The sequence below is a fragment of the Bufo bufo genome, chromosome 1 (genome assembly GCF_905171765.1).
Source record: "Bufo bufo chromosome 1, aBufBuf1.1, whole genome shotgun sequence".
Taxonomy (NCBI): Eukaryota; Metazoa; Chordata; class Amphibia; order Anura; family Bufonidae; genus Bufo; species Bufo bufo.
The window spans coordinates 314,166,844-314,194,749 of NC_053389.1; the positions used below are offsets into that span (position 1 = coordinate 314,166,844).

The following is a 27,906-nucleotide window of genomic DNA, read 5'->3' on the forward strand; positions in this document are numbered from 1 at the left end:
TGGTGATCAGCTAGAGAAGCATAATGCCCTTTGCTTTTTAGCCATAAAGCTGATCTAAATGAATATTCTGATTAGTGTGTCCTCTCCACAGAGTACTTCATAGCAACCTAACATTAACAATTATGTGGAAGTCAGGCTTATAAAGTTATAAATATAACATGGAAAAAGAGAAATCTGAAGTTTATTCAGAATTTTTTTAATTAAAAGGGTACTGCAGCTTCAGCCAGTTGCACTCATTCTTTGTGTAGTAAAAAGTTCTCCAATTTTCTGATAAACGTCCTGTGTCAGTCTCTGTATTCCTCACAGTTTTCAACATCTCTACTTGAACCGTTCAGTAGTAACCAGCAGGAGATATGCTTGCACATTTTTCACACTAAAAAGCCACAGTGTAATACAGCACCAGCTAAGCAGATGAGCTTTTCAAAATCTCATGTGCACGTTGACCTGTTGTGTGTATTTTGAAATATGCAGCAAGTCAATTGTTTATGCGCATTTTCAGTGCTGATTTAACCCTTTGGGTCAAAATACGTAAGTATTATATCCAGATTTTGGTGCAGAAACACAGCACAAAAACCACACAAAAATCCATGCCAAAATTTTTTATAAACTACACTGCTGGGTTCATATACCCTTAAAGAAGTTGGGAAATATCTGACCAGTCGGAAGTGGTTTGGGACACTCATCTGGTATTAGAAAAATTGTTCTTCTCCCATAAACAGTCCTACTCTTTTCTGTGGCCTTGTATTTCACCTCAGGTTCATTCACTGTTTGCAGAGAGAGAGACTGTACTTGTTTACAGCTCTTTGCCCTGCCTCACAAAGGGTGATCCCAAGAGGGTGACTTCCCTCTTGCCCAAACATACTATGGTCAGGAGGTTTACTGATGGGAGAACCTTTTACTTAAAACTCCCTAAAAAGTAAGTGCTCACAGCCACATATGAGTCCCCTAGCCAAGAGTTGACTGAGTTCTACATGACAGTATGTACCCCAATGAGACACTTGGCCAAGAGTTGACTGAGTTCTACATGACAGTATGTACCCCAATGAGACACTTGGCCAAGAGAAGACTGAGTTCTACATGACAGTATGTGCACCAATGAGACACTTAGCCAAGAGAAGACTGAGTTCTACATGACAGTATGTACCCCAATGAGACACTTAGCCAAGAGTTGACTAAGTTGGTTCCCATTGCAGTTCAGCATCATTCTTTGCTGAGCATCTAATGTTTATGAACTGTGGTCGCCAACTTTGCTCTTGAATCCCTCCCAGCATTTATATTTTTATTGCTATACTTTCTCTTTTCCAGATGGAAGACTTTGATTTCTCAGAGTTTGAGGATATGGATGATGATGGTGAAATATTTGAAGAATCCCCTCTTAACCTGAGTGGCAACCGTTCATATCCAACGCCATGTCATGTGCTGCATAACTACACGGTAGGCTATATGTACTGTAGTAGACATTCCATTACATTATAACCTATAATGAAGGTGCAGGATTCTTCTTTTTTGGTAGATTTGACATTGATTATAGTGTTAGTATTTATCTATAAATTGTCTATGTAATCAATGAAAAATTATTACATGTTGAGATATGGCTGATTTGTTGTGGCTGGTCGGCGCAGATTGTGCATGGAAAATCTGCAAAAATTTACAGTACCATACATGTGAATTAACATTAACTTGCAGATTTTTCCAGCGTACATGTGCCAATGAAGATACAAACTTATTCCTATCCACATGGATACACCTGCTAGTCACTCTTATTGAAAAAATACATACTCATTTTCTCCTTATTCAGAACCGTGGTTGATTTTCACTTTTTAATCCAGTATAACAAAAGTTTAGTTGAGCGTCTGCCAAAAGCACGCTCTTTTGGTATACACAGGGTTAATGTGTCCAACTGATGGATACAGCCCAAGCACAGTGCCAACAGAGACGAAGACGGCAAGATGAACATCTATATGGAAGGGAATGAAAGGTCCTGGCCTCTGGGAAGCAGAGGATGTCATACCAAGATGTTGTGGTATATAGGAGGGTTGTTGTTCAGTAGTTCAGAATAGCACTGCACCACTTGTACTTTGTAGCCTCAGTGCAGATTACGGCAAATATTAACACTGTCAAGAATTTATCGAAAAATATATAGGATTAACTTACACTGAACATACAGATAAGTATGCATAGCCACGTCATTGCCTTTGTATCACCGCTCATATGGGCTATTTACAAGGCAGTCTTGTAGAGCTTTGCCAGTGATTTGCCATCTGTCCTTCTTATTATAAGGCTGGACCTGGATATATAAATCACATAATGGAATTATTTATAATACTAATTAATGAATTTACTTTAATCATGGCAGCCCATTATAAGAATGAGCAACATGTCAGATTTCACCTTACCTTCTGTTATCTGTATCCTAAGGCTGCTCTGGGAGATGAACTGACCATCACTCAAGGCGAAAGACTGGAGGTCATTGAGGATGGAGATGTGGAGGAGTGGGTAAAGGTCAGTCAGTTTCAGAGGTCATATACCGTACATCATTGTACAAGCTTATACATTGTTTTGGACACTGATACCCTGAGCCTGGTGGTAGTATGCATGAACTGTATACTGCTCATAGGTTTGCAGGGAAACTTCAGGGGTGTGCAGCATTGCACGCTTCTATTCTGCATATCCAGAGCAATTCTGTTGAGAATATCCGGAAGGAATTGCTGTTAATATCTCTTTTATATAAAAATGAGTTTCTGTCTGTCTGTCTGTCTGGACGTCTGTCTGTTCTTTATGCGCGACCAAACGACTGAACCGATCTTCACCAAATTTGGCACACAGGTACATCAGGTGTCCGGGAAGGTTTCAGATCTCTAGGATGTACTGTTCTTGAGATATTCCCAAAAAATGACCTGCATTAGGGTCCATTCACACGTCCGCAATTTCGTTCCGCATTTTGCAGAACGGAATTGCGGACCCATTAATTTCTATGGGGCAGCACGATGTGCTGCCCGGATCCGGAATTGCGGATCCGCACTTCCGGGTCCGCAATTCCGATCCCGAAAAATATAGAACATGTCCTATTCTTGTCCGCAATTGCGGACAAGATTAGGCATTTTCTATTAAGTGCCGGTGATGTGTGGTCCGCAAAATGCGGAACGCACATCGCCGATGTCCGTGTTTTGTGGATCCGCAAAACACACACGGACGTGTGAATGGACCCTTAGCCAATACAAGCCTGCAAGTCTTTCTCTTCATATGCCAACTGCCATACACATGGTCACATGTCCCTTATCAGCCTATAGAAGCTCTCAGGCCCTTAGTCTCCACATACACACAGTTTTACTCCAGGTTTCCATAACAACTCAGCCATTTTTCTTCACTGCTGTAGGTCAGCTTTAGGCTAGGGCTACACAACGACAATAAGTCGCACGACACATAGGGCACAACTACACTGGTACATGCATCCATCTTGGATGGATTTTTTGCGACTGTCGTGTCGCAGCATGTCGCAGTGCAACACCATAGCCTCATTATAAAAGTTGTTGAGACAAAATGTTGCGCGACACATGTTGTCGTGTAGCCCTAGAGTTGAAGGGGCAGGGTGCTGTGGAGGTCACTGTTAAAGGGGTGGGCGCTGTGGAGGTCATTGTTAAAGGCGCAGGGCGCTGTGGAGGTCACTGTTAAAGGGACGGGCACTGCAGAGGTCACTGTTAAAGGGGCCAGCACTATCGGGGTTACTGTTAAAGGGGCGGGCACTGTGGAGGTCACTGTTAAAGGGGCGGGCACTGTGGAAGTCACTGTTAAAAGGACGGGCATTGTGAAGGTCACTGTTAAAGGGGTGGGCACTGTGGAGGTCACTGTTAAAGGGGCGGGCACTGTGGATGTTACTGTTAAAGGGGCGGACACTGTGGAGGTCACTGTTAAGGGGCAAGGGCCACTATTAAAGGGGAAACTGCTGTGAGGTCACTATTAAGGGGGCGGGACCCTGAGGATGTCACTGTCAAGGGAGTAGGGTGCTGTGAACCTCACTGTTAAAGGAGGGGGCTGCTGTGAAGGTCAAAGTTAAGGGGATGGGCTGCTGTGGAGGTCCCATTTTAAAGTGGCGGGGCACTGGGGGAGGTCAGTGTTAAGGGGTGGGGAACTGTGGTGTTCACTGTTAAAGGGGCGGGGTGCTGTAGAGGTCACTGTTATGGGGGATACTGTCGATATCTTTTAACGACACACACAAAGATTAAATGTAATAGATTAAATATACCCGTGCTAAGCCGGGTCCTTCTGCTAGTAGTATATATTTGTGAGTAGACCTGGCATCAGAATATGGCATATGTATGCTTGTGTCGGGATCATCTGCAGTGGTGTGGGAAATGCAGACGGTGTTGGCATTCCCCTGTCTAGAAAATGCACCACAAAGAAAGTTTCAGGCGCCCATCTAGGACTAAGAGTGAACTGTGCTGTTCCTTTCATATTGAATTTCTGCACTGTATTATTTCTTGTTTTACCTATGTTGTTTAAGTCTATTGTTCTCTGCTGCCATCTGCTGGCCGGAATTTGTATGCTGCACGCCTTCGTTCTTGTTAAATAAAGTTTTTTCTCTGGGCGTGGTTTTGCAGCCTTGGGCCTGGTCACTTCCTGTAGCCTTTTTCAGTGCTGCATTCCTTTGTGACTGGAGACACACACCTTGGCTTGTGAAGGCATCAGTTTTTGACCAGCAGTTGCCTCAGCAAGACATCCACATCACAGCATCTACTGCATTCCTGTATTGCATCACTGTATGTCACTGCTCTGGATCAAATAAACCCACGTTTGATTGCATCCTCATGTCTACGTCTGGATCCATCTAACCTGAGCATCTGCCGGTCCGGTCTGCTCCACTGCTTGGATACGAAGGTAGGCCAGTCACAAAGTCATTATCAGTTACACCTTCATTCGCCTTCATGTGGGGACAGAACAGTCAAAAACTGCCTTAAAGCCTTATACCCCAGTCAATATCCGTCTGAATGTCCAATGCCCAATGCCTGGCTACAGGTTCCCTTAGAGCCCAGTGCCACACTCAGGAACCTCCCCTGCAACAGGCCCACTCCCAGCAAATCTGCCCAGCAACAGTGCACGTTCAATAAGCCTAAGGGGAAGCACGGCGTGTGCGCAGTAGATATACTCTCGCCCGGAAGTCCTCCACTACTCGCCAAGCCACTTTCTACATCCTATATTAACCCTTGCTCGCATGATATAAGAACTGTTCACGCACGCGGGGCCTCCCTTAAACCAAACCCCGCAATTCACTCAAAACACCTTGGGAAACTCATCGGGGTGCCTCATCTGAGCCGCACTGCAATTTTCAGCCCCCAATTCAAAAGTTCGATTTCTTAAAGAGACAGCGCACCTTAAATCAAAATGGCTGAAAAGGACCTCGTACAGTTCCCCAGTGATGAAACAAAGCAAATGCTACCTGATACTGATCATTATGAAGAGCTGGAGGTAGAACCCACACTTCCAGCAGACCAAGTCACGCGACCAAGGCGATCTCTCAAACCAACTATAAAGATCACAGAAAACTATCACACCATGAAAGATGAGCTATGTGACAACCTGGAAGAGCTATGGGAACGAATTTCCTCCCTCATATCAGGACTTAAGTCCTCCTCAGGCGATGCCACCAGTTTACAAGTTGCCGTCGGGCGGCTGGATGCAGCCCATGAAAGGTACAAGAAACTGTCCACAAGGTATATAACCTTTCTAAAAGACTCTAATATTGAAGAAGCCCCGTCAGAATTGTGCAAGGCAGAATCAATAGACAGACAAAGAGACGCCATGGTGCTGGATGCTAAAGATAAAGTGGAACTCCGCATCTCTCATTTACAAGAAACCAGATCACACAGATCGCATTCATCAAAACATTCCTCGCGGTCCTACAGATCATCATGCTCTAGAAGCTCCGCCCTGAGCGACAGATTACTAGAGGCCCGCATAAATGCAGAGCAATCCAAAGTGAGGCGTTCCTTCACCGAAAAAGAAGTCCTTGCGAGTGCAGAAGCACAGACGGCGGCGGCCAAGAGGGCAGAAGCGGAGGCAGAAGCCAAGAGGGCAGAAGCGGAGGCAGAAGCCAAGAGGGCAGAAGCGGAGGCAGAAGCCAAGAGGGCAGAAGCGGAGGCTGAAGCCAAGAGGGCAGAAGCAGAGGCTCGAATAAAGATCCTCGAATCAGAGAGGGAAGAGGAAATCGCATTAGCAAGAGTAAGACTACTTGAGCAAGCATTAAGCCAAGGCCTTGATTCAGTCTGCTTACCACCAGAGGAGATAGACGATCCAGCTGATCGCACCAGCGACTATGTACTGAAACAGTTATCTGCACCACCCCCAGTGTGCTGTACTGTCCAAGCCAACAACACTGAAACCTCCAAGTCAGCTCTACCTGCAGTGCCAGCGATACCCACAGCACCCGAGCAATCCAATAACAGTCGCCCAAGTGCAGTTATTACAGCAAGATGGCTACCAGGTGTTTCCTGGCCTACCTCCACAGCTCAAGCAGCAGTCATCAGAATCTACAGAGGCTAGACCACAGCTCAACCCTGCAGCAACATCATTCTACCCGGAAGCATCTCACCCTTTCACGCCACGCAGCCTATACGCCCCAGGGGCATCACAAGTTGTCATGGCAACAAGCAGTGAGAAATCAGATATGTCTGAGTTTGCCAGGTTTATGGTGAGCAGAGAGCTAATTAACACCAGTCTCTCAAAATTTGATGACCGTGCAGAGAGCTACAGAGCCTGGAAGGCAACCTTCAAGGCCGCCATCGCCAACCTCAACCTAACTGCAGAGCAGGAGCTCGACCTCTTGATCAAATGGCTGGGCCCAGGCTCCACAAATCGCATCAAGAGCCTTAGAACTGTCTATGTGGGACAAGCAGAAGCAGGTCTCGCTGCAGCCTGGCAGAGACTCGAACGCACCTTTGGCAGTGCAGAAGCAATAGAGAAGGCACTATTCAGGAGACTGCAGAACGTCCCCAAGATCAGTCTCAAAGATGTCCATAAGCTTCAGGATTTAAGTGATTTGCTCATGGAACTGGAGCTCGCCAAAAGAGACCCTCATCTGTCCGGGCTGTGCTACCTGGATACAGCCCATGGGGTGAACCCAATTGTCGTGAAGTTACCATACAGCCTGCAAGAGAAGTGGGCGGCATCAGTCTCAAGGTACAAAAGAGTGCACGACGTCACCTTTCCCCCATTTATTCATTTCTGTAGATTCATCGATGAACAGTCCCAGATGAGGAATGACCCCAGCCTCGACTTCCTGGAGTTCAATACTACAGCTTCAGTGACACCATCATCAAGGTATGAAAGTATTGTGCATAAACACAGAGACTTTAAGAGCAGCGTGAATGTTAGAAAGACTAACCTACCATCATCTGCAGTACCCACTAGTAGACAGTACACTACCTCATCAGGAGACAAGGCCTTCAATCGTGAATGTCCCATTCATAAAAAACCACACTCACTGAACAAATGCAGAGGATTTAGATCCAAAACCATACAGGAGCGCAAGAAAGTCCTCACCGAGCTTGGGGTATGTTTCAGGTGCTGCGCCTCATTGGAGCACATGGCTAAGGACTGTAAATCCATTATCAAGTGTGAGGAGTGTCATAGTGATAGACATGCCTCAGCTATGCACCCAACTACACTCACAAGGGATTCACCTGCTGTCGTCACCACCAGTCCTGCTCAAAGTCATGGCGGGGAGCTCCAGAACCACGCTAACACAGCCACTGCTGTTTCCTGCTCATGCTCGGACGTATGTGGGGAGGGCCAGAGTGAGAAATGTTGTGCCCGCATATGCCTAATCAAGGTCTACCCGGAGGGGCTACCAGAAAAGGCAGTAAAAATGTATGCCATCATTGACGACCAAAGCAACCGCTCCCTAGCAGGACCTAAATTCTTTGAAGCCTTTGAAATAATAGGACCGTCAGAACCCTACATCTTAAACACCTGCTCGGGTCGCATAGAGACTAGCGGCAGGAGGGCACAAGGATTCATCGCTTGTTCCGTCAGTGGAAATACGGAAATACCTCTACCGACGCTGATCGAATGCGATCAAATACCCAACCATAGGGATGAAATTCCTACCCCGGAAGCTGCATTTCACCATCCACACCTAAGGCACCTTGCCAACGTTATCCCACCTATGGACAACAACGCCGAGATTCTACTCCTGCTTGGCAGAGACAATCTAAGGGTACACAAGGTGCGTCAACAGTGTAATGGTCCCGACTATGCACCATACGCCCAGAGACTGGACTTGGGATGGGTAGTCATAGGAAATGTATGTTTGGATCAGCCAAAAATCCACTCATTCAAAACGTACGTGCGTGGAGATGGACGCACAACTTGCATTAAGCCTTGCCCTCATCACTATGAGGTGAAAGAGAAGCCTCCAGACCTCATACAACCACCTGACGACATTCCTCCCTTTGCTGACAACTTGGGAAGATTAGTCTTTCACACAAGCAAGGACGATGATAAAGTAGCTTTGTCAGTAGAGGACAGAGAATTTATCAAGATAATGGACAATGAGTTCTTTAAAGACGAAACCAATCACTGGGTTTCTCCATTACCCTTCCGAGCTACCAGGGTGAGACTCCCGAACAATAGGGAACAAGCTCTGTCTAGATTTAACTCTCTTCAGCGTACCATGAACAGTAAGCCTGAGATGAGAGAACACATCGTTGCCTTTATCGACAAAATATTCCGCAACAACCATGCAGAACCAGCTCCATCCTTAGGGAAGAACGACGAGTGCTGGTACTTGCCTTCATTTGGAGTGTATCACCCACGGAAACCTAATCAAATTAGGGTTGTTTTCGACTCAAGTGCCAAACATCAAGGTGTATCTCTTAATGATGTCCTCCTCACAGGTCCTAATCTGACGAATAACCTAGTTGGAGTGCTGATGAGGTTCAGAAAAGGGCTCGTTGCCATCACCGCCGACATTGAACAGATGTTCCACTGTTTCGTAGTCAGAGAGGACCACCGGAATTTCCTCAGGTTTCTGTGGTACAAGAATAACGACACCAACGCAGAGATGGCAGAATATCGTATGAGGGTACACGTATTTGGAAACAGCCCTTCACCTGCCGTGGCAACTTACGGCCTTCGGCGAACTGCATTAGAGGGAGAATCCGAGTACGGTAAAGACGCCAGAGACTTTGTAGAAAAGGACTTCTACGTAGACGATGGACTCAAATCACTACCGACTGAAGAAGCGGCTATCGATCTGCTCAAAAGGACTCAAAGTATGTTGTACCAAGCTAAACTTAGACTACACAAAATTGCTTCAAACAGCCTGGCTGTTATGAGGGCCTTCGAATCAGGCGATCATGCACCAGGATTCAAGGACATTAACTTGGGACTGGACAGTCCACCTGTGCAGAGGAGCTTGGGCCTCAGATGGGATCTCTCGGCTGACTCCTTCGGTTTTCAGATAAGTTGTGCAGACAAGCCATTCACAAAGCGAGGCGTCCTATCAGTGGTAAACAGCCTATTTGATCCGCTGGGATTTGTAGCGCCCATCACCATACAAGGTAAATCTCTACTGAGACAGTTTTCTGAAACAGTCAAGGATTGGGATACCCCACTTCCCTCCGAGAAAGAGCAAAAATGGGAAGCCTGGAAGCGATCCTTGTGTGCCTTGGATGAGATCCACATCCCGAGATGCTATATTAAAACTTCACTTTCCTCTAGCATAAGGAAAGAGCTCCACGTGTTCTCGGACGCCTCCATGGAGGCCATCGCAGAGGTTGCCTATCTGAAAGTCACAGAACCCAACAACCAAAATCACGTTGGATTCGTCTTTGGTCCAGAGTTTCTGCTTGGAGAGGCGGACGAATGTGTACAGGAAGTTTTCAGCATCCAGGATCCGAATAATGATCCAGAAATCCGCGCTGAAGTTAGTGCATTAGTCACTGGAACAAAGCAAACCGCCAGCTTCAGTTGTCAGCGCTTTGAACGTTTTTCCAGTTGGATGAGACCCATCGAGAACGTCCCTGCAGGGTGAACAGGACTGTATCTAGCTTTGCAGATCTTCTCCATTCCAAGTTGGAAAACAGGACTATCTATGTTTGCATTCTAACATGTTTTTCTTTTACAGGTTGTTTATATTTTATGGACATTCGTCATAGTGAAATCCCCAAAGTGAATTTCAGACGGGGAGTGTGCTGTTCCTTTCATATTGAATTTCTGCACTGTATTATTTCTTGTTTTCCTATGTTGTTTAAGTCTATTGTTCTCTGCTGGCCGGAATTTGTATGCTGCACGCCTTCGTTCTTGTTAAATAAAGTTTTTTCTCTGGGCGTGGTTTTGCAGCCTTGGGCCTGGTCACTTCCTGTAGCCTTTTTCAGTGCTGCATTCCTTTGTGACTGGAGACACACACCTTGGCTTGTGAAGGCATCAGTTTTTGACCAGCAGTTGCCTCAGCAGTTAGCCTCAGAAAAGACATCCACATCACAGCATCTACTGCATTCCTGTATTGCATCACTGTATGTCACTGCTCTGGATCAAATAAACCCACGTTTGATTGCATCCTCATGTCTACGTCTGGATCCATCTAACCTGAGCATCTGCCGGTCCGGTCTGCTCCACTGCTTGGATACGAAGGTAGGCCAGTCACAAAGTCATTATCAGTTACACCTTCATTCGCCTTCATGTGGGGACAGAACATGAACTACTCTGCTGACATCTGGCAAAAGCATCACCCGTCAGTTTTTGTATTTTAAAAACATTTTTTTTAATAATTTGTTTTTGTGTTGCTGCATTTAAGCCCTTAGTGATGACCCTGTTTTGGGCACTCCAAGAGCAATAACTTTTTTTTTTCCTTTGATGTCGCTGTATGAGGCCTTTATGTGGGAAAAGTTGTAGCTTCTACCATTTTGCAGGTGATATAGCTTATTGATTAACTTTTATTAACTCTTTCTGGGGGGGATGGATAAGAACCGCAATTCCACCTTTGTCTATTTACATTAAAAATTTTGCGACATTCACTTTGCGGCATAAATAACATAACTGTATCCTCTGGGGCAATACAATTACAGCGATACCCAATGTATATAGTTATTCTTGAAGTTTTACTTCACAATAAAACCCCTTCCTTGAAGCTGTGTGACTAGTATAGTTTTCATTGGTATTTTGGGATAGATACGACATTTTGATCCCTTATTCTATTTTTTTTTTGTGGCAACAAACCAGCAAATTCTGGCATTTTATTTTTTGTTTGTATTTTACAGCATTCACCTTGTGGGATTAATTATGTGATAATTTAAAAATAAAGCAGCACTTCTTATCCGTAGCAATCCGGGTGTCTGCGTTCAACTCCTGATCATGGGTGTATTGATAAAGGAAAAAATCCATGGCACTCTGTATATGGTAAAAAAAAAGTGTATTTATTCACACATGTCACAGCAACGTTTCAGTTCCCTCACGGAACCTTTCTCAAGCCAAGTGAATTACAAAGTGCAAGTGCATACTTACCCATAATTAATTAGTTAATGACCAATATTATAGTAAACCCATCCATAATTTGTATATAATAAAGGTGTCAACATGATCATTGCGTCATATATTCCATACAAGTGCAGCAATGTTCATATATAAAGTAAAGTGCAAAAGTGCCAATATATATTATAAAGATTAAAATCCACTTGACCATCCAGATAATATCAACACTTCATGGTCATTAATAACTGACAAATAGTCACCATAGCTGTGGATGTAGATTGCGTGGAGCTGCACCAAGGCTTTGGCGTTCTCCTCCTGTCAATGCGCATGCTGCGCCTCAAGTGACTCACCATTTGCAGACCAACATTCGCCATCTTATTAAAGGGCAACGTAATGGGCCACATTGTGTACACACTCTAGAGTAATACAGCAACCTGGTACAAGTCCAGATCTAGGAGGACCGCATCACATATTGTGATACACCCTCCTAAATCGCGTTCAGACCAACTGCGTTTTTTATCAAGTAGTGACTGGAACAGGCAGAGCCAGACTTACCAATTCAGGCATCGCTGTATTTGATTAACCCCTCTTGGGCTTTAAAACTGAGATTTTTAGTTCAAAATGTATTACGATTATAGCTGTTGTTGGTTAGCAAAAAAAGATTTTTACAGTGAAGTATATTTCTATAGTTTTGAAATGTATATATGACACATGATATCTCCTCCGTACGATGGGGAAAAATAGTAAAAATTGCAAAAAAAAAGAGAAAACAAAAAAAATCACCTTAATGCACTAGCCGCAATAGCAGGATTGGTAAGGTTCAATAAGCACCCAAAAAGAGGCACACTAACTCATCATACCCACTGTAACTCTAAAGTCAACATTTAGACTAGGGCTGCAGCTATCGACTATTTTTGTAATCAAGTATTCTATCGATTAAGGCCTCATGCACACGACCGTTGTGTGCATCCGTGGCCGTTGTGCCGTTTTCCGTTTTTTTTCGCGGACCCATTGACTTTCAATGGGTCCGTGGAAAAATCCGAAAATGCACCGTTTTGCAGCCGCATCCGTGATCCGTGTTTCCTGTCCGTCAAAAAAATATGACCTGTCCTATTTTTTTGACGGACAACGGTTCACGGACCCATTCAAGTCAATGGGTCCGTGAAAGAACACGGATGCACACAAGATTGGCGTCCGTGATCCGTGGCCGTAGGTTACTTTCATACAGACGGATCCGAAGATCCGTCTGCATAAAAGCTTTTTCAGAGATGAGTTTTCACTTCGTGAAAACTCATATTCGACAGTATATTCTAACACAGAGGCGTTCCCATAGTGATGGGGACGCTTCTAGTTAGAATATACTACGAACTGTGTACATGACTGCCCCCTGCTGCCTGGCAGCACCCGATCTCTTACAGGGGGCTGTGATATGCACAATTAACCCCTCAGGTGCTGCACCTGAGGGGTTAATTGTGCATATCATAGCCCCCTATAAGAGATCAGGGGCTGCCAGGCAGCAGGGGGCAGACCCCCCCTACCTCCCCAGTTTGAATATCATTGGTGGCCAGTGTGCGGCCCCCCCTATTGTAATATCATTGGTGGCTGGCCAGTGTGCGCCTCCCCCGGCCCCCCCCCCCTCTATTGTAATATCATTGGTGGCCAGTGTGCGGCCCCCCCCCTATTGTAATATCATTGGTGGCCAGTGTGCGGCCTCCCCCGGCCACCCTTCCTCCCTCTATTGTATATTATTATCATTAGTGGCCAGTGTGCGGCTCCCCTCCTCCCCGATCATTGGTGGCAGCGGAGATTCGGATCGGAGTCCCAGTTTAATCGCTCTGGGGCTCCGATCGGTAACCATGGCAACCAGGACGCTACTGCAGGCCTGGTTGCCATGGTTACTTAGCAATATTACAATATTAGAAGCATCATACTTACCTGCTGGCTGCTGCGCTGTCTGTGTCTGGCCGGGAGCTCCTCCTACTGGTAAGTGACAGGTAAGTGACATGATCTGTCACTTACCAGTAGGAGGAGCTCTCGGCCGGACACAGACAGCGCAGCAGCCAGCAGGTAAGTATGATGCTTCTAATATTGTAATATTGCTAAGTAACCATGGCAACCAGGCCTGCAGTAGCGTCCTGGTTGCCATGGTTACCGATCGGAGCCCCAGAGCGATTAAACTGGGACTCTGATCGGAATCTCCGCTGCCACCAATGATCGGGCAGGGAGAGGGGAGGCCGCACACTGGCCACCAATGATATTACAATAGAGGGGGGCCGACGGAGGCCGCACACTGGCCACCAATGATATTACAATAGAGGGGGGGGCTGCACACTGGCCACCAATGATATTACAATAGAGGGAGGGAGGGAGGGGGGGGGGCGCACACTGGCCACCAATGATATTACAATAGAGGGGGGGCCGGAGGGGGGCCGCACACTGGCCACCAATGATATTCAAACTGGGGAGGGAGGGGGGTCTGCCCCCTGCTGCCTGGCAGCCCCTTATCTCTTACAGGGGACTATAATACGCACAATTAACCCCTTCAGGTGTGGCACCTGAAGGGTTAATTGTGCTGATCACAGCCCCCTGTAAAAGATCGGGTGCTGCCAGGCAGCAGGGGGCAGTCATGTACACAGTTCGTAGTATATTCTAACTAGAAGTGTCCCCATCACTATGGGAACGCCTCTGTGTTAGAATATACTGTCGGATCTGAGTTTCACGATGTAACTCAAATTCGATGGTATATTCTAACATAGAGGCATTCCCATGGTGATGGGGACGCTTCAAGTTAAAATATACCATCGGATTGGAGAAAACTCTGATCCTATGGTATATTAACTCCTGACTTTACATTGAAAGTCAATGGGGGACAGATCCGTTTTAAATTGCACCATATTGTGTCAACGTCAAACGGATCCGTCCCCATTGACTTGCATTGTAATTCAGGACGAATCCGTTTGGCTCCGCACGGCCAGGCGGACACCAAAACGACTTTTTTTTCATGTCCGTGGATCCTCCAAAAATCAAGGAAGACCCACGGACGAAAAAACGGTCACGGATCACGGAAAAACGGAACCCGTTTTTGCGGACCGCAAAAAAAAAAGGTTGTGTGCATGAGGCCTAATCCAACGTTTAATTGAGTACTCGAATAACAAAAAACTAAATAAGTGAAAGTTTTTCTTAATAAAAAAACTCATCAGCCCCCTCAGTGGCATCGGCAGGTTTGATGGTGAGTTCGGGGTTATTAGACAAACCCTCCAAAGTGATCATCTTTTCTGTAGTAATATTAGGCCCTTTCAATGTACCATGTACGTCAGACTGCCTAAGCTATATCACGTTTAACTAAATCAATGAATGCTTCCATGGCATGTGAATTTACTATAGGAAAAAAAATATACTTTTCATATGTAAATTGAACTGCTTCAGCGTCAGAGCAGCCCCCAAATACATCGATGCCTGAATTGGTAGGTCTGGCTCTGCCTGTTTCGGCCACTATGTGATAAAAAACGCAATTGGTCTGAACACGATTTAGGAGGGTGTATCACAATATGTGATGCGGTCCTCCTAGATCTGGACTTGTACCAGGTTGCTGTATTACTCTAGTGTATACAATGTTGCCCATTACTTTGCCTTTTAATAAGATGGCGACTGTTGTTGGTCTGCATACGGTGAGTCACTTGAGGTGCAGCATGCGCATTGACAGGAGGAGAACGCCGAAGCCTTGGCGCCGCTCCACACAATCTACATCTACAGCTATGGTGACTATTTGTCAGTTATTAATGACCATGAAGTGTTGATATTATCTGGATGGTCAAGTGGATTTTAATCTTTATAATATATATTGGCACTTTTTATATATGAACATTGCTGCACTTGTATGGAATATATGACGCAATGATCGTGTTGACACCTTTATTATATGCAAATTATGGATGGGTTTACTATAATATTGGTCATTAACTAATTAATTATGGGTAAGTATGCACTTGCACTTTGTAATTCACTTGGCTTGAGAAAGGTTCCGTGAGGGAACTGAAACGCCGCTGTGACGTGTGAATAAATACACTTGTTTTTTCACCGTTTACAGAGGAGTGCCGTGGAGATATATATATATATATATATATATATATATATAGAAACGAACAGCACTCCTGTAATCCACAGAAAAGGTTTTTCTTTATTCACCCATGTGATGCAACGTTTTGGCTCTGAACTAGAGCCTTTCTCAAGTTCAGAGCTGAAATGTTGCATCACATAGGTGAATAAAGAAAAAACTTTTCTCTGGATTACAGGAGTGCTGTTCGTTTTTCTATTTATATACCAAGGGGTAAGCAGCTCATTCCCCAGTGAACGTGCACCCAACCTTTCTAACCATTTTTTGTCAGTGCCGCCATTCTTCTATACTATATATATTTTTTTTTTACATTTTTGTCAATTAAAAAGCATATTTTTCAAAGGGAAAAAGTGTGTTTAACTTGAATTCTTTTTATAAAACTGTACTACAGTTTTATACTGTAGTACAGTATAAAACTGACAATTTAGTAGACCATGCCTCTGGCACGGCCCAATAGGCATCCACTGAGGGCGTGCCTGGGGACTTTCCCTGCCAAGTACAGATATCGGCATCCCGTGATCTCATTCACGGCGGTGCTGTTGGCTGACAGAGGGAGCTGCCTCCCTCTGAAACTACTTAGATGCCATGGTCGCTATTGGCTGCTACATCTGAGGGGTTAAATGGCTTGGATCTGCATTTTTGCCAATCCATGAGACAGCCAAGCTCCTGCTCTTCACTGCATGGGAGACCTGTGCAGGATTTAGATTAGGCCACCATAAAAAGGAACTGCTTTAAAAAAGCATATTGGTGGACACTAAGGGGTTAAAGGCCCGTGTTATTTTCACTTTTTCTTAGTTGGAGCTGTGGGAAGGCTGATCGCTTTCTATTGTGTTTTGGAGATGGAATGTACAAAAAATGTTTCCTCATTCACCATTCAGGTTAAATGACGTGACCATTTTATTAGATGGATCATTGTGGATGCTGCAATACCAATTGTTTGTATTTAGGATCTTCAAGGACTTTTTATGATACAAAAGGTGATTTATTGTTTTTTCACAAAACATTTATTTTTAATTTTCATAACTTTTTATTGTTCTAGAACTGGATTTAGAACACTAGAATGCTTTATGTTTGTCACGACAGGCCTGGAGGTCATTAGTAGGCCTCTGGCTGCCATAGAAGCCAAATGGTACTCGATGATCAGGGAGGGGCAAGGTTTGCGACATGGGGTAATATGGTGAAGGGGTTAATATACGTTTTAAAGGAAGCCATATGAATAAAAAGATAATATTTTCCTTTCAGTCTATAGATTTATTAAAACTGGACATTTTTCTTTTCTATGATGATTGTAGGACATTCTGAAATACACTGTTTTGAAAGTATAAACATTATTTGAGCTTGAAGAGTACACTGAGTTCAGTCCTTGCAGAAATGGAAATCAAATTCATTTATCTCCTAATAGGCTCTTAGGATAACAGTCTGTACTTTTCTCCATTTTCACTTAAGGCTCGGAACAAAAATGGACAAGTGGGTTATGTCCCAGAAAAGTATATTACTTACATGAACCAGAGGGTTGTAGAATCTTTGAGGGCTGGTCACATCGAAGGACTTTCTGGAGCACAGTGCCTCTCTGGGATTCTGGAGCTGGAACGTTCTGATGCTACAGGTAGGTTTTAATGGGGAAGGGGGGCTGCATCAATCAACGTAATATGTGATCACACAATCAACTGTCTTTGCAGTTCAAGTTGAAGCTGTAGCCACAATTTATATATTTTTTTGTAGAAAAGTATTGTCATTTTTCTGTTCAGTTGTGGTAGCCATTTTTGCATAATTGACAACACAAAGTGCTGCCATGTTGGTTGTAACTTTTTTTTTTTTATCATGTTCTATCAATAGTAAGTTGACAATGAAAAGCTAACAGTATTCATCAGTTCCTAGGTGTCCATTTAAAGGGATTGACCACTATGTATTACTAGCTGCACTTGGGCTGGGAACGGCACATACATGCAGCTAGTAATAGGCGTTATTAAACCATCAGTGCCGATGACTGATGGTTTAATACCCATAATTCATGTTTAGTAGCAGGTCCTCCTACCTGCTTTCTGGCACTGCTGTCCTAAATTGGTCGCTGATGGAGGGCCGTGGGATCAGTGTCATCCATCAGCGGCCTCCATTCACTTACACTGGGAACAGACAGTGCTTGTGCTAGTTCCCCTGTCTAACTGCACACGCACTAGTTCCCCTTTCCATTAATGGAGGCCGCTGATAAATGTGACTGGTCACAAGACTCTCTATCAGTAGCTGTTTTGGGACCACAGTACCAGCAAGCAGATAAGAGTTAATAAACATGAATTGGACATATGAAACCATTGGACATCATCACCGATGGGTTATTAACACATATTATAGCTGCTTGTATGTGCTGTTCACTAACTAGTAATATATAGTGGCCAACCCCCTTAAAAGATGACAACCAATATGGTGGCACTACATGTTACTATTGCAAAACTGGCCACTGCTGCAAAGTAAATTGGTAGTAAATCACTATGTATATTACTCATTTACATAGTAAGTAAATCAGGCAAAAATACCAAATGTTGATTGTTGCTCTATAGTATAATAAAGTATGATCTCCTAAGAACGAGGAATGTCACTCATTTCTAATGTTTGGGAACCTATAGAACATCTCTTTAGTGTTGGACTCTCCTTTATTCCCTCCGATCCATCACAATGAATAGAATTGGAGTAAAGAGAGCATATCTTACAGTTCTGCAGATGTTTGGGATCAGCTTGCTATGATGGAAAGCTAGATCCAGCAAACTTGTCTTTCCTCACCTCCTGCAAGAACATAGTCTGGGAGAAGGATCCAAGGTGGCCAGATGTTGTACAAAGCAAGAACTACCCCCTATGGAAGTCTAAGGGGATTGATTCAATTGGCCAGCTGTACCAGGGTCAAACTCTTCTAGAGTTTGCCTCTCTCCACAGGTCCTTTTCTATTCCCAACTCTACCTTTTACCAATACCTGCAGATACAACACTATCTGAACACAATGTGTCTCATCAACACTGCAAGCCCCTCTTTCCCGCTCCACCTCTTATTCTCTGACAAAGGTCTAAACCTTGAAGGACTCTCCATAATCTACTCTGAACTCCTGTACCCTATGCAGGGATCAAAAGATCCATACATGCTCAAATGGGAAGAGGAATTAAACAAATCCTTCCCTCTGGAACAATGGAAATCTGCCTTATATTGGTCAATTAAATGCTCTCACTGCATTAACCATGCTGAACAGAGTAGAAAGATTCAATTACGTTGGTATTTGACACCGGACAGACTGTCCCACATAGTCCCGAACTACTCTTCCCTCTGTTGGCACAAGTGTGGTTCAAGGGGCTCCCCCTCTCATATGTGGTGGTTCTGGACGCCCACACTCCCTTGTCTCCAGAGCTGGCGATTCTGAGCATTTGTCTAGATGGCATTCAACTATCCTTCCGATGGTTATTGTCACATATCCTCACGGCCACACGCAAGGTAATAGCGAGACATTCAAAACAATCTGTCACCCAAATGGTAAACTTACGTATGATGTATGAGCTGGTTTTTGACCCTCCTTACAATCCAGGATAAGAGCACACAACCAATGGCTGATGTGGCTTTCTAGAGCCCACACCACTCCGCTGCCGACCGCCTTACTACAAAAGAATGTTGAAGGGCTTATTAGCCCGGGTGGAGGCCCTCTTTACAGATCACTCTGTGGAGGCTGCTCTTAAAACTGTCTATGCAAAGTATTCCAGTTTCATGTCTTATACTGTATATGTAAACATAACTATACCATGTATCATGTCTTCTTTTATTGTTATTTTGGATATTCCTTTTTTTAAATTTATTATGTACTTCTCAGCATGTATTATATGCTTGAAAATCAATAAAAAGACTGTGTTGAAAAAAAAACAAAGCAAGAACTGCCACCTCATTCCTCTTATGCCTCATTCAAATGGTTGTAATGTGGGCGCATTTTAGTGTCCATAGGGATGTATGATGTTGTATGTTTGGCTCATTAGACCCGATGAGTCCGAATTGTCAATGAGGCCTTAGATGGTAAACTTGAGCTATAAGAGACCTCCCTCCATTAACAAGGACTGGACAGATTAGGTAGCCACTGCACTGAAACTCCTGCTGCTGGTACCTAACTTTTTAGGTTATTTTCATTTCATGTCGGTGGAAATTCGAATTGTCTGGATAAGTAGTCCAGAGGCCCTATCAGTAGAGGCTGTGTCCATACCTGTAAATCTAGTCTTTATGTAGGGTAAGGTAGGTGAATGCACAGTGATATTTGTCACCTGGTATTGCTGTGCCAGCACTAACATAAGGTTGTCTCGTCAGAAATAGTCATGGGAAGGTATTTAACATTACATGCCCGCTGTTGAAATGACTGGCCATCCACGTAATGCATAATGGTTCTGCTTTCTGGCACACAGAAGTAGGTCTTGAGCCATATAAACAGGACAAACGGACAAGGATTGTCTCAGGAGACCCCCTTTAATCTATTAAAAACTTACAGTAAAGAGAAAGATGGCCGACTCGCCATTTACAGTCTCCACCTAAGCTGCTTTTGTATCCGTTTATCGGACATTCAGTATCTCTCTCTTCCAGTGTCTCTTGCCAGAGCTCTTTACGACTATGAAGGTCAGAGTGAAGAAGAGCTGACATTTCCTGAAGGAGCCATTATCCAGATTATCCGTAGGGATGAAGGTGGAGTTGACGACGGCTTTTGGAAAGGGGAATTCAATGGCCGGGTTGGAGTCTTTCCCTCACTTGTCGTTGAAGAATTAACAGGAGATGATCCAGACTCTCAGCAGGTCTGATCTACTTGAAATAATCCCTGACATGCAGCATTTACATCACTCATGACGGTTTTACTGTTTTGTGATTGTGAATAAACCGTTGGTTCCTGATCATTGGTGATCTACATGCAGCAATCATCTCCCCTGTATGGGGACGAGCCATTGCTAATGTGATCACTTGTCCCTATAAAGATTTATTGTTTTCCGGCAGCAGGCCCTGTTCACACTGGGCGATCTGCTGCCCAGAAAATGTTATTTTACATATAACATATGTAACCACTGTCAAACAAGCAATTTTCTCACTTGTCAAGTGATCAGTGGCACATTTAGATAGGACAGTTATTGAGAACTAGCGTTTGTACGAACGCTTACCCCCAATAATTGCCTCAATCCTTGGCAGTTGTAAAAGAGCCTTTAGTGACAACCTTTTCTTTCTCAGAAAAATGAAAATAAGCTGAATAAAATATATTTCAGCTATTTTTAATGTTGAAAAATGATCATATATTATAATTTTATATAAATGTTTTTCTTTCTTTGTGTCATTGTGTACCCATTCATGTTAAACATTAAAGGCGTAGACCCACTTTAGAATGTTATGGACTATCATTATGATTGGTGGGGCCTGATCTTTGGAACGCAGACGTTCCTGAGAAACAAAAGGGACCAAAGTCCTTGTTCTCCGCAAATTGTCCAACGCTGCCCCCTTCAGGTGACAGACTGTGGAGGAGCTGTATTCCGGTTACATTAAGTTATCCCCTATCCACAGACCCCTGTTTTTGTGATCAGTGTGGGTCCCAGCGGTAGGTATGTGTATAGGGGATAACTTAATGTAATCAGAATCCCCTTTAACTAGCAGTGCAGAATAAAACATGTTCTGTAATTTGAGAAACAGCCATACAGATGAGGACAGCACACCGATTTTTTTTTTTTACAGAACCTTTTTTTATGAATGGGTCAGTGTGTGATCCACAAAAACATGCACAAACAACGGTCCGTCCTGTGCACGAGGCGATGGCAAATCCTAGTGATGAGTTCACACTGAACATTGAACACTGGTACTTTGTAGCTAGCCCCTACTGCGTATCAACTTGTCATATAACATAGGGCGTTCTAGCATTGAAGAGAGCAGGGCACCTTGTTAAATTAAATTGAGACCCCGTTATGTTGCCAGGTTTTGTCACCCAGGATCAGAAGGATTAATTCCCCCTCTCCCTGTTTGCTAACCATGCAGTTCTTTCAGAAGAGTCTTGCACATGTTCCTGCCACCCAGATGTGAAACGCATAAGGCCAACCAAGGCTAGACCCTTTACCACCGGTCCCATAGCAGCCCCATGCAGTGGCAGACATAGAAAGGTAAGGCCCCATAGCAAGGATCAAACCAGGCCCCCTACACAGGAAAGAAGGGTTTCTGTATAAACCCCTTTCAATGACCCTTGGGCCATTTTTTCCACTGCATCATTTTCTAAAAGTTGTTCCTTTAGAGGGAAGAGTCCTGACCAAGTTTTCACCCCCATTAGAACAGGAGATGATCCCAAATGGGCCCCCTCTTACCCTTGGCCCCATAGCAGTCGCATGGTCTTCCACTATGGTAGTTATGCCCCTGGCCCCTTGGTCTGTCAGTATGGTATATAGATGTTCTGGCAGAAAATGTTATATTCTGCAATAACTGTTTCTACCACAAGGTGGCTGTAGAGTATTGTACCGCACCAATGTAAACATGAACATTACTAGAATAAAATATATTTTTATGGATGTTCCCTATTAAATCGTTCTGAATAGAATGACCTTGTCAGCTGTGGGAACCGATATTATAGATTATCCTGGGTGCATTTGACATTTTCATTTTTGCTGTTTTCTACAGATGGAACCACACAATTGCATTGTGGTATTGATTGGGGGGGGGGGGGGTTTGGGGGATCATTGTCTTTTAATAAAGAATTTTTATTTATTTTTTTATAAATAAGGGAGAACTTTAGTCATTCATACCTAGCCCCAATGCCACATTGATTCCTTTCCCTACCTATAGTCTTGAGTCTCCGCAGGGCTGGTTCTTCTAAGGCAGTGGTCCTCAACCCTTTGTTGCAAGGCACATTTAAATAGGACGGATGTTGTTGAGCTAAACTAAAAAAACATTAAAGTGAAGGTATCCTATTAAATATAAAACCTAGTGAATACCCCTGTTTTAACTGCTAGTGATATCGTTTTACCCTAGTACAAAGTTCTATGTCATGATATTCCTGGTACCACTAGTGCACAATATCTTCTAGTACTGCAAACAACTGATGACCAACTATGGCTACATATATAGTAGTAGTACAGTATATTGCCATGATGTTTTTATCTTTCTTACATCCCATTTCTGCATCGGTGAAGAGGAGTATTGCGTGTTGAGCCAAATACATACATAATTCATTCATGGAATGAGATCATTATACACACTGAGTACTAAATGTTACCACAACATAATAGTAATGAATAAGGCATTAGTAGTAATTTGTCTGCATGCTGCTACTTCATGTAATTTTCTTTTGTTTATACTGTACACAGTAGAAGGAAACTGTAGACAAAAGCAGCTAATAGTACATTACAGGAGACAGTTTTGCCCTTAGCCTTTCATTTTTCACATATTGCTATGTCTCTTCTATCTTGGTCAGTGGTAGTCTGGTGTGGTTATATTTGGTTGCTTCTGTTTCTACAGGAACAACCTTCTCCAGGTCCACCTCCCTTCTCACCTCCCGTGTTTTCACCACTAGCCTGCCAAAGACTCTCAACTACTGATACAGGTAAGTAATGCTTTATACCAGAGGTGCCTAAGTACTATTTCTAAAGGTCCACGTTCCTGGGTCTGCTGTAGGATGAAGGACCGAGACACGAGAAAAAAAAGTATGGAGAGACAAAACTGAGACAGCGCTGCAACAATTTTTTACAATAAGCCACACCTCCAAACTTGCGTAATCCCCTTTCTGCCAACCACAAAGTAATAGTGCCCCCTTAGTGCCTCTCCACACACTAAGGATGTCTTCCTTTCCCTACCTAACAGTAATGATGCCTCTTAGTACCCCACCCACTTTCCATGACCCCTTGGTGCCCCTACACAGTATGCTGCTTAAGTGCCCCTGACACAGTGTGATTCCTCCTTAATGTCTCCCCACACAGTATGATGCCCCTAAGTGCCTCCTCACAGTAGGATATTCTTTTAAATGCCCTGCACACAAAATGAGTCCCCCTTAAGTTCCCCCAACACAAATTGATGCCTTCTAAGTACCCGCCACACAAAAGGATGCCCCCTTAAGTGGCCCCCCACAAAGCGTGGTGCCCCTTTAGATGGTCGCCCCATACACACAGTGATGCCCCTCATAGTTATGCCTCCTCAGGTGGTCCCCCACACACAATGATGTCTCCCTCATAGTTATGCCTTGTTAGCCAGTGCGCCCACACACAATGATGCCCCCTTATAGATTATGCCCTCCTATATGGCCCCCTCCATAGTTATGCCCCCTTAAGTGACTCCAGTTTGAATCCTTACCTACCCCATTTTCCACCAACAAACAGAACAAAGCACGTCCGTTCTGTGCTGTGCAGTCTGTAGCTTAGCGCTGCAGGCAGGATGATGACAGCAGGGGATTGGTGAGGCAGGGAACTGACGGCTCCCTGCTTCATCATTGTATTTAACTGTAATGCGTCCTGAAAGCACAGATACAGTTGAGAAGTGGGACATACGGTGATCCACTGAGTATCCCTGCTTTATAGTGTCTTCTTTCTTCATGTCCTCCTCAGATCCCTAGGAGAAATGTCACAGTCACTTTATCCTCCTGAGCAGCTTCCTGGCATAGGAAGAGGGGGTTATATACAATATGTTGATTGTCTTGCATTTAACTTCTTATTGATAGCAGTAGAGTGGGACAGCACAGGTGTATGAAAGAGGTAAGTGTATGACCAAGCCTGCTGTAGAACATTGCCATGGGGGCATTATGGCTGGCTCTGTTGTAGAGCATCATGGTTGGCTCTGTAGTAGGGTCACTGTGTCTGGATTTGTGATAGGGCGCTGGGCTGCTGGGCACTTTGGTTGGTTTGTATAACGGGCATTTTGGCCCATACTGCGAATTGGGAATATTGACATGCACTGCAATGTGGGCACTGACTGGAACAATACTCTGGCACTGTGACTGACTGTGTAATCGGAGTGCCAGTAGTTTTATTGTCTGGGAGACTCTCATTAAAAGAAGAGATCCGCCACCACAAGTTAAGGCAAATGTCCTGGGCTCTGTTTTTAAATGAAAGAGGTTGTCCAACCTTTACTAATTGGATGGCCTATCCACTCTTAGTAAAGTGAGCTCTCATTGACTTCAATGGAAGCAGCCAGGAGCAGACTGGCCATAGAACTCTACGGGTAAATTTCCTGGTGGGCAGGGAAGTGTCTATATTTTATTCTATATTTGTTTAAGAGGTCGGGTCTGTGAGGTGTAATGAACGTACAGTTGTGTTCAAAATGATAGCAGTGTGTTTAAAAAAAAGTGAGTAAAGCTCAAAATCCTTCTAGTAGCTTTTATTTCCATACACAGAAATACATTGGGAACACTACACATTCTATTCTAAATCAAAGCATGAAGAAAAATATATAACATTTCTGTGGTTCCTCTAAAAAAAATTGACGAAAAGTGAATATTAGACTGTTCAAAAAAAATAGCAGTGTTTGTATTCTTCTTTACAAACTCAAACATTCACTATATAAACTGAAAAATGTTTGAAGATTTTGCTTTCCTTTGAATCACTGAACTAATATTTAGTTGTATAACTTCTGTTTCTGAGAACTGCTGTACATCTGTGTTACATGGAGTCAACCACCTTCTGGCACCTGTGAGCAGGTATTCCAGCCCAGGATGATCGGACTACATTCCACAGTTCTTCTCTATTTCTTGGTTTTGCATCAGAAACTGCACTTTTTATGTCACCCCACAAGTTTTCGATTGGATTAAGATCCGGGGATTGGGCTGACCACTCCATAACGCAATCTTGTTGGTCTGGAACCAAGATGTTGCACGTTTACTGGTGTGTTTGGGGTTGTTGTATTGTTGGAACACCCATTTCAAGGGCATTTCCTCTTCAGCATAAGGCAGCATGACCTCTTCAAGTATTCTGATGTATTCAAACTGATCCATGATCCCTGGTATGCGATAAATAGGCCCAACACCGTAGTATGAGAAACATCCGCTTATCATGATGCTTGTGCCACCATGCTTCACTTTCTTCACAGTGTACTGTCATCAGTCCACAAAATGTCTCTTTAGGCCAGTCAATGTGCTCTTTGGCAAATTTTAACCTCTTCAGCACATGTCTTTTTTTCAACAGTGGGACTTTGCGGGGGCTTCTTGCAGATAGCTTGGCTTCACATACAGTCAGGTCCATAAATATTGGGACATCAACACAATTCTAACATTTTTGGCTCTATACACCACCACAATGGATTTGAAATGAAACAAACAAGATGTGCTTTAACTGCAGACTGTCAGCTTTAATTTGAGGGTATTTACATCCAAATCAGGTAAACGGTGTAGGAATTACAACAGTTTGCATATGTGCCTCCCACTTGTTAAGGAACCAAAAGTAATGGGACGGAATAATAATCATAAATCAAACTTTCACTTTTTGATACTTGGTTGCAAATCCTTTGCAGTCAATTACAGCCTGAAGTCTGGAACGCATAGACATCACCAGACGCTGGGTTTCATCCCTGGTGATTCTCTGCCAGGCCTCTACTGCAACTGTCTTCAGTTCCTGCTTGTTCTTGGGGCATTTTCTCTTTGGTTGCTTTTGCTTTGGGTCATTGTCCATCTGCACTGTGAAGCGCCGTCCAATGAGTTCTGAAGCATTTGGCTGAATATGAGCAGATAATATTGCCTGAAACACTTCAGAATTCATCCTGCTGCTTTTGTCAGCAGTCACATCATCAATAAATACAAGAGAACCAGTTCCATTGGCAGCCATGCATGCCCACGCCATGACACTACCACCACCATGCTTCACTGATGAGGTGGTATGCTTAGGATCATGAGCAGTTCCTTTCCTTCTCCATACTCTTTTCTTCCCATCACTCTGGTACAAGTTGAACTTGGTCTCATCTGTCCATAGGATGTTGTTCCAGAACTGTGAAAGCTTTTTTAGATGTCGTTTGGCAAACTCTAATCTGGCCTTCCTGTTTTTGAGGCTTACCAATGGTTTACATCTTGTGGTAAACCCTCTGTATTCACTCTGGTGAAGTCTTCTCTTGATTGTTGACTTTGACACACATACACCTACCTCCTGGAGAGTGTTCTTAATCTGGCCAACTGTTGTGAAGGGTGTTTTCTTCACCAGGGAAAGAATTCTTCGGTCATCAACCACAGTTGTTTTCCGTGGTCTTCCGTGTCTTTTGGTGTTGCTGAGCTCACCGCTGCGTTCCTTCTTTTTAAGAATGTTCCAAACAGTTGTTTTGGCCACGCCTAATGTTTTTGCTATCTCTCTGATGGGTTTGTTTTGTTTTTTCAGCCTAATGATGTCTTGCTTCACTGATAGTGACAGCTCTTTGGATCTAATCTTGAGAGTTGACAGCAACAGATTCCAAATGCAAATGGCACACTTGAAATGAACTCTGGACCTTTTATTTGCTCATTGTTTTTGGGATAATGAGGGAATAACACACACCTAGCCATGGAACAGCTGAGAAGCCAATTGTCCCATTACTTTTGGTTCCTTAACAAGTGGGAGGCACATATGCAAACTGTTGTAATTCCTACACCGTTCACCTGATTTGGATGTAAATAGCCTCAAATTAAAGCTGACAGTCTGCAGGTAAAGCACATCTTGTGTGTTTCATTTCAAATCCATTGTGGTGGTGTATAGAGCCAAAAATTTTAAAATTGTGTCAATGTCCCAATATTTATGGACCTGACTGTAGGTGTCTTCTAATTGTAACAGTACTCACAGGTAACTTTAAACCTTCTTTGATCTTCCTGGAGCTGATTGTTGGCTGAGTCCTTGCCATTTTGGCTATTCTTCTATCCATTCCAATGGTAGTCTTTTGCTTTCTTCCACGTCTTTCAGGTTTTTGTTGCCATTTTAAAGCATTCGCGATCATTTTAGCTGAGCAGCCTACAATTTTCTGCACTTCTTTATATGTTTTCCATTTTCTGCACTTCTTTATATGTCTCCAATAAACTTTTTTAATCAAGGTACGCTGTTCTTCTGAACAATATCTGGAACGACCCATTTTTCTCAGAATTTCAGAGAGAAATGCACTGTAACCAGCAAGTACAACATTTGCTGCCTTCCTTCCTTAAATAAGGGCAATAATTGCCACCTGTTTTTCAAAGAATGAATGATCTCACTCATTGGACTCCACACTGCTATTATTTTGAACATGCCTCTTTCAATAAGTGATTTAATTAGAGAATCCGCAGCATGCATGTCATGACTGTTGGTTCTGTTGGATTTCTATTACTCTACTACACCTGCTAGTAAATTATTTGCCATGTAGAAATATAATTTCTACCAAAAACAGTGATT

At 43.7% G+C, this 27,906-nt stretch overlaps 1 protein-coding gene across 3 annotated transcripts in view; it reads left to right on the plus strand.

The window, feature by feature from the left end:
* FCHSD1 (FCH and double SH3 domains 1) overlaps nt 1–27,906 on the plus strand; it is a 149,246-nt gene that overhangs the window by 114,820 nt on the left and 6,520 nt on the right. For 2 of the 3 annotated variants that reach the window (XM_040441139.1, XM_040441146.1), the window contains exons 14-18: nt 1,306–1,434; nt 2,419–2,502; nt 17,027–17,186; nt 20,174–20,379; nt 23,063–23,147. In XM_040441139.1, coding sequence (XP_040297073.1) covers nt 1,306–1,434; nt 2,419–2,502; nt 17,027–17,186; nt 20,174–20,379; nt 23,063–23,147 — 664 coding nt within the window. Of the gene's footprint in view, nt 1–1,305; nt 1,435–2,418; nt 2,503–17,026; nt 17,187–18,287; nt 19,335–20,173; nt 20,380–23,062; nt 23,148–27,906 lie in introns of those variants that run through there. The other variant, XM_040441151.1, reaches the window with a different exon arrangement.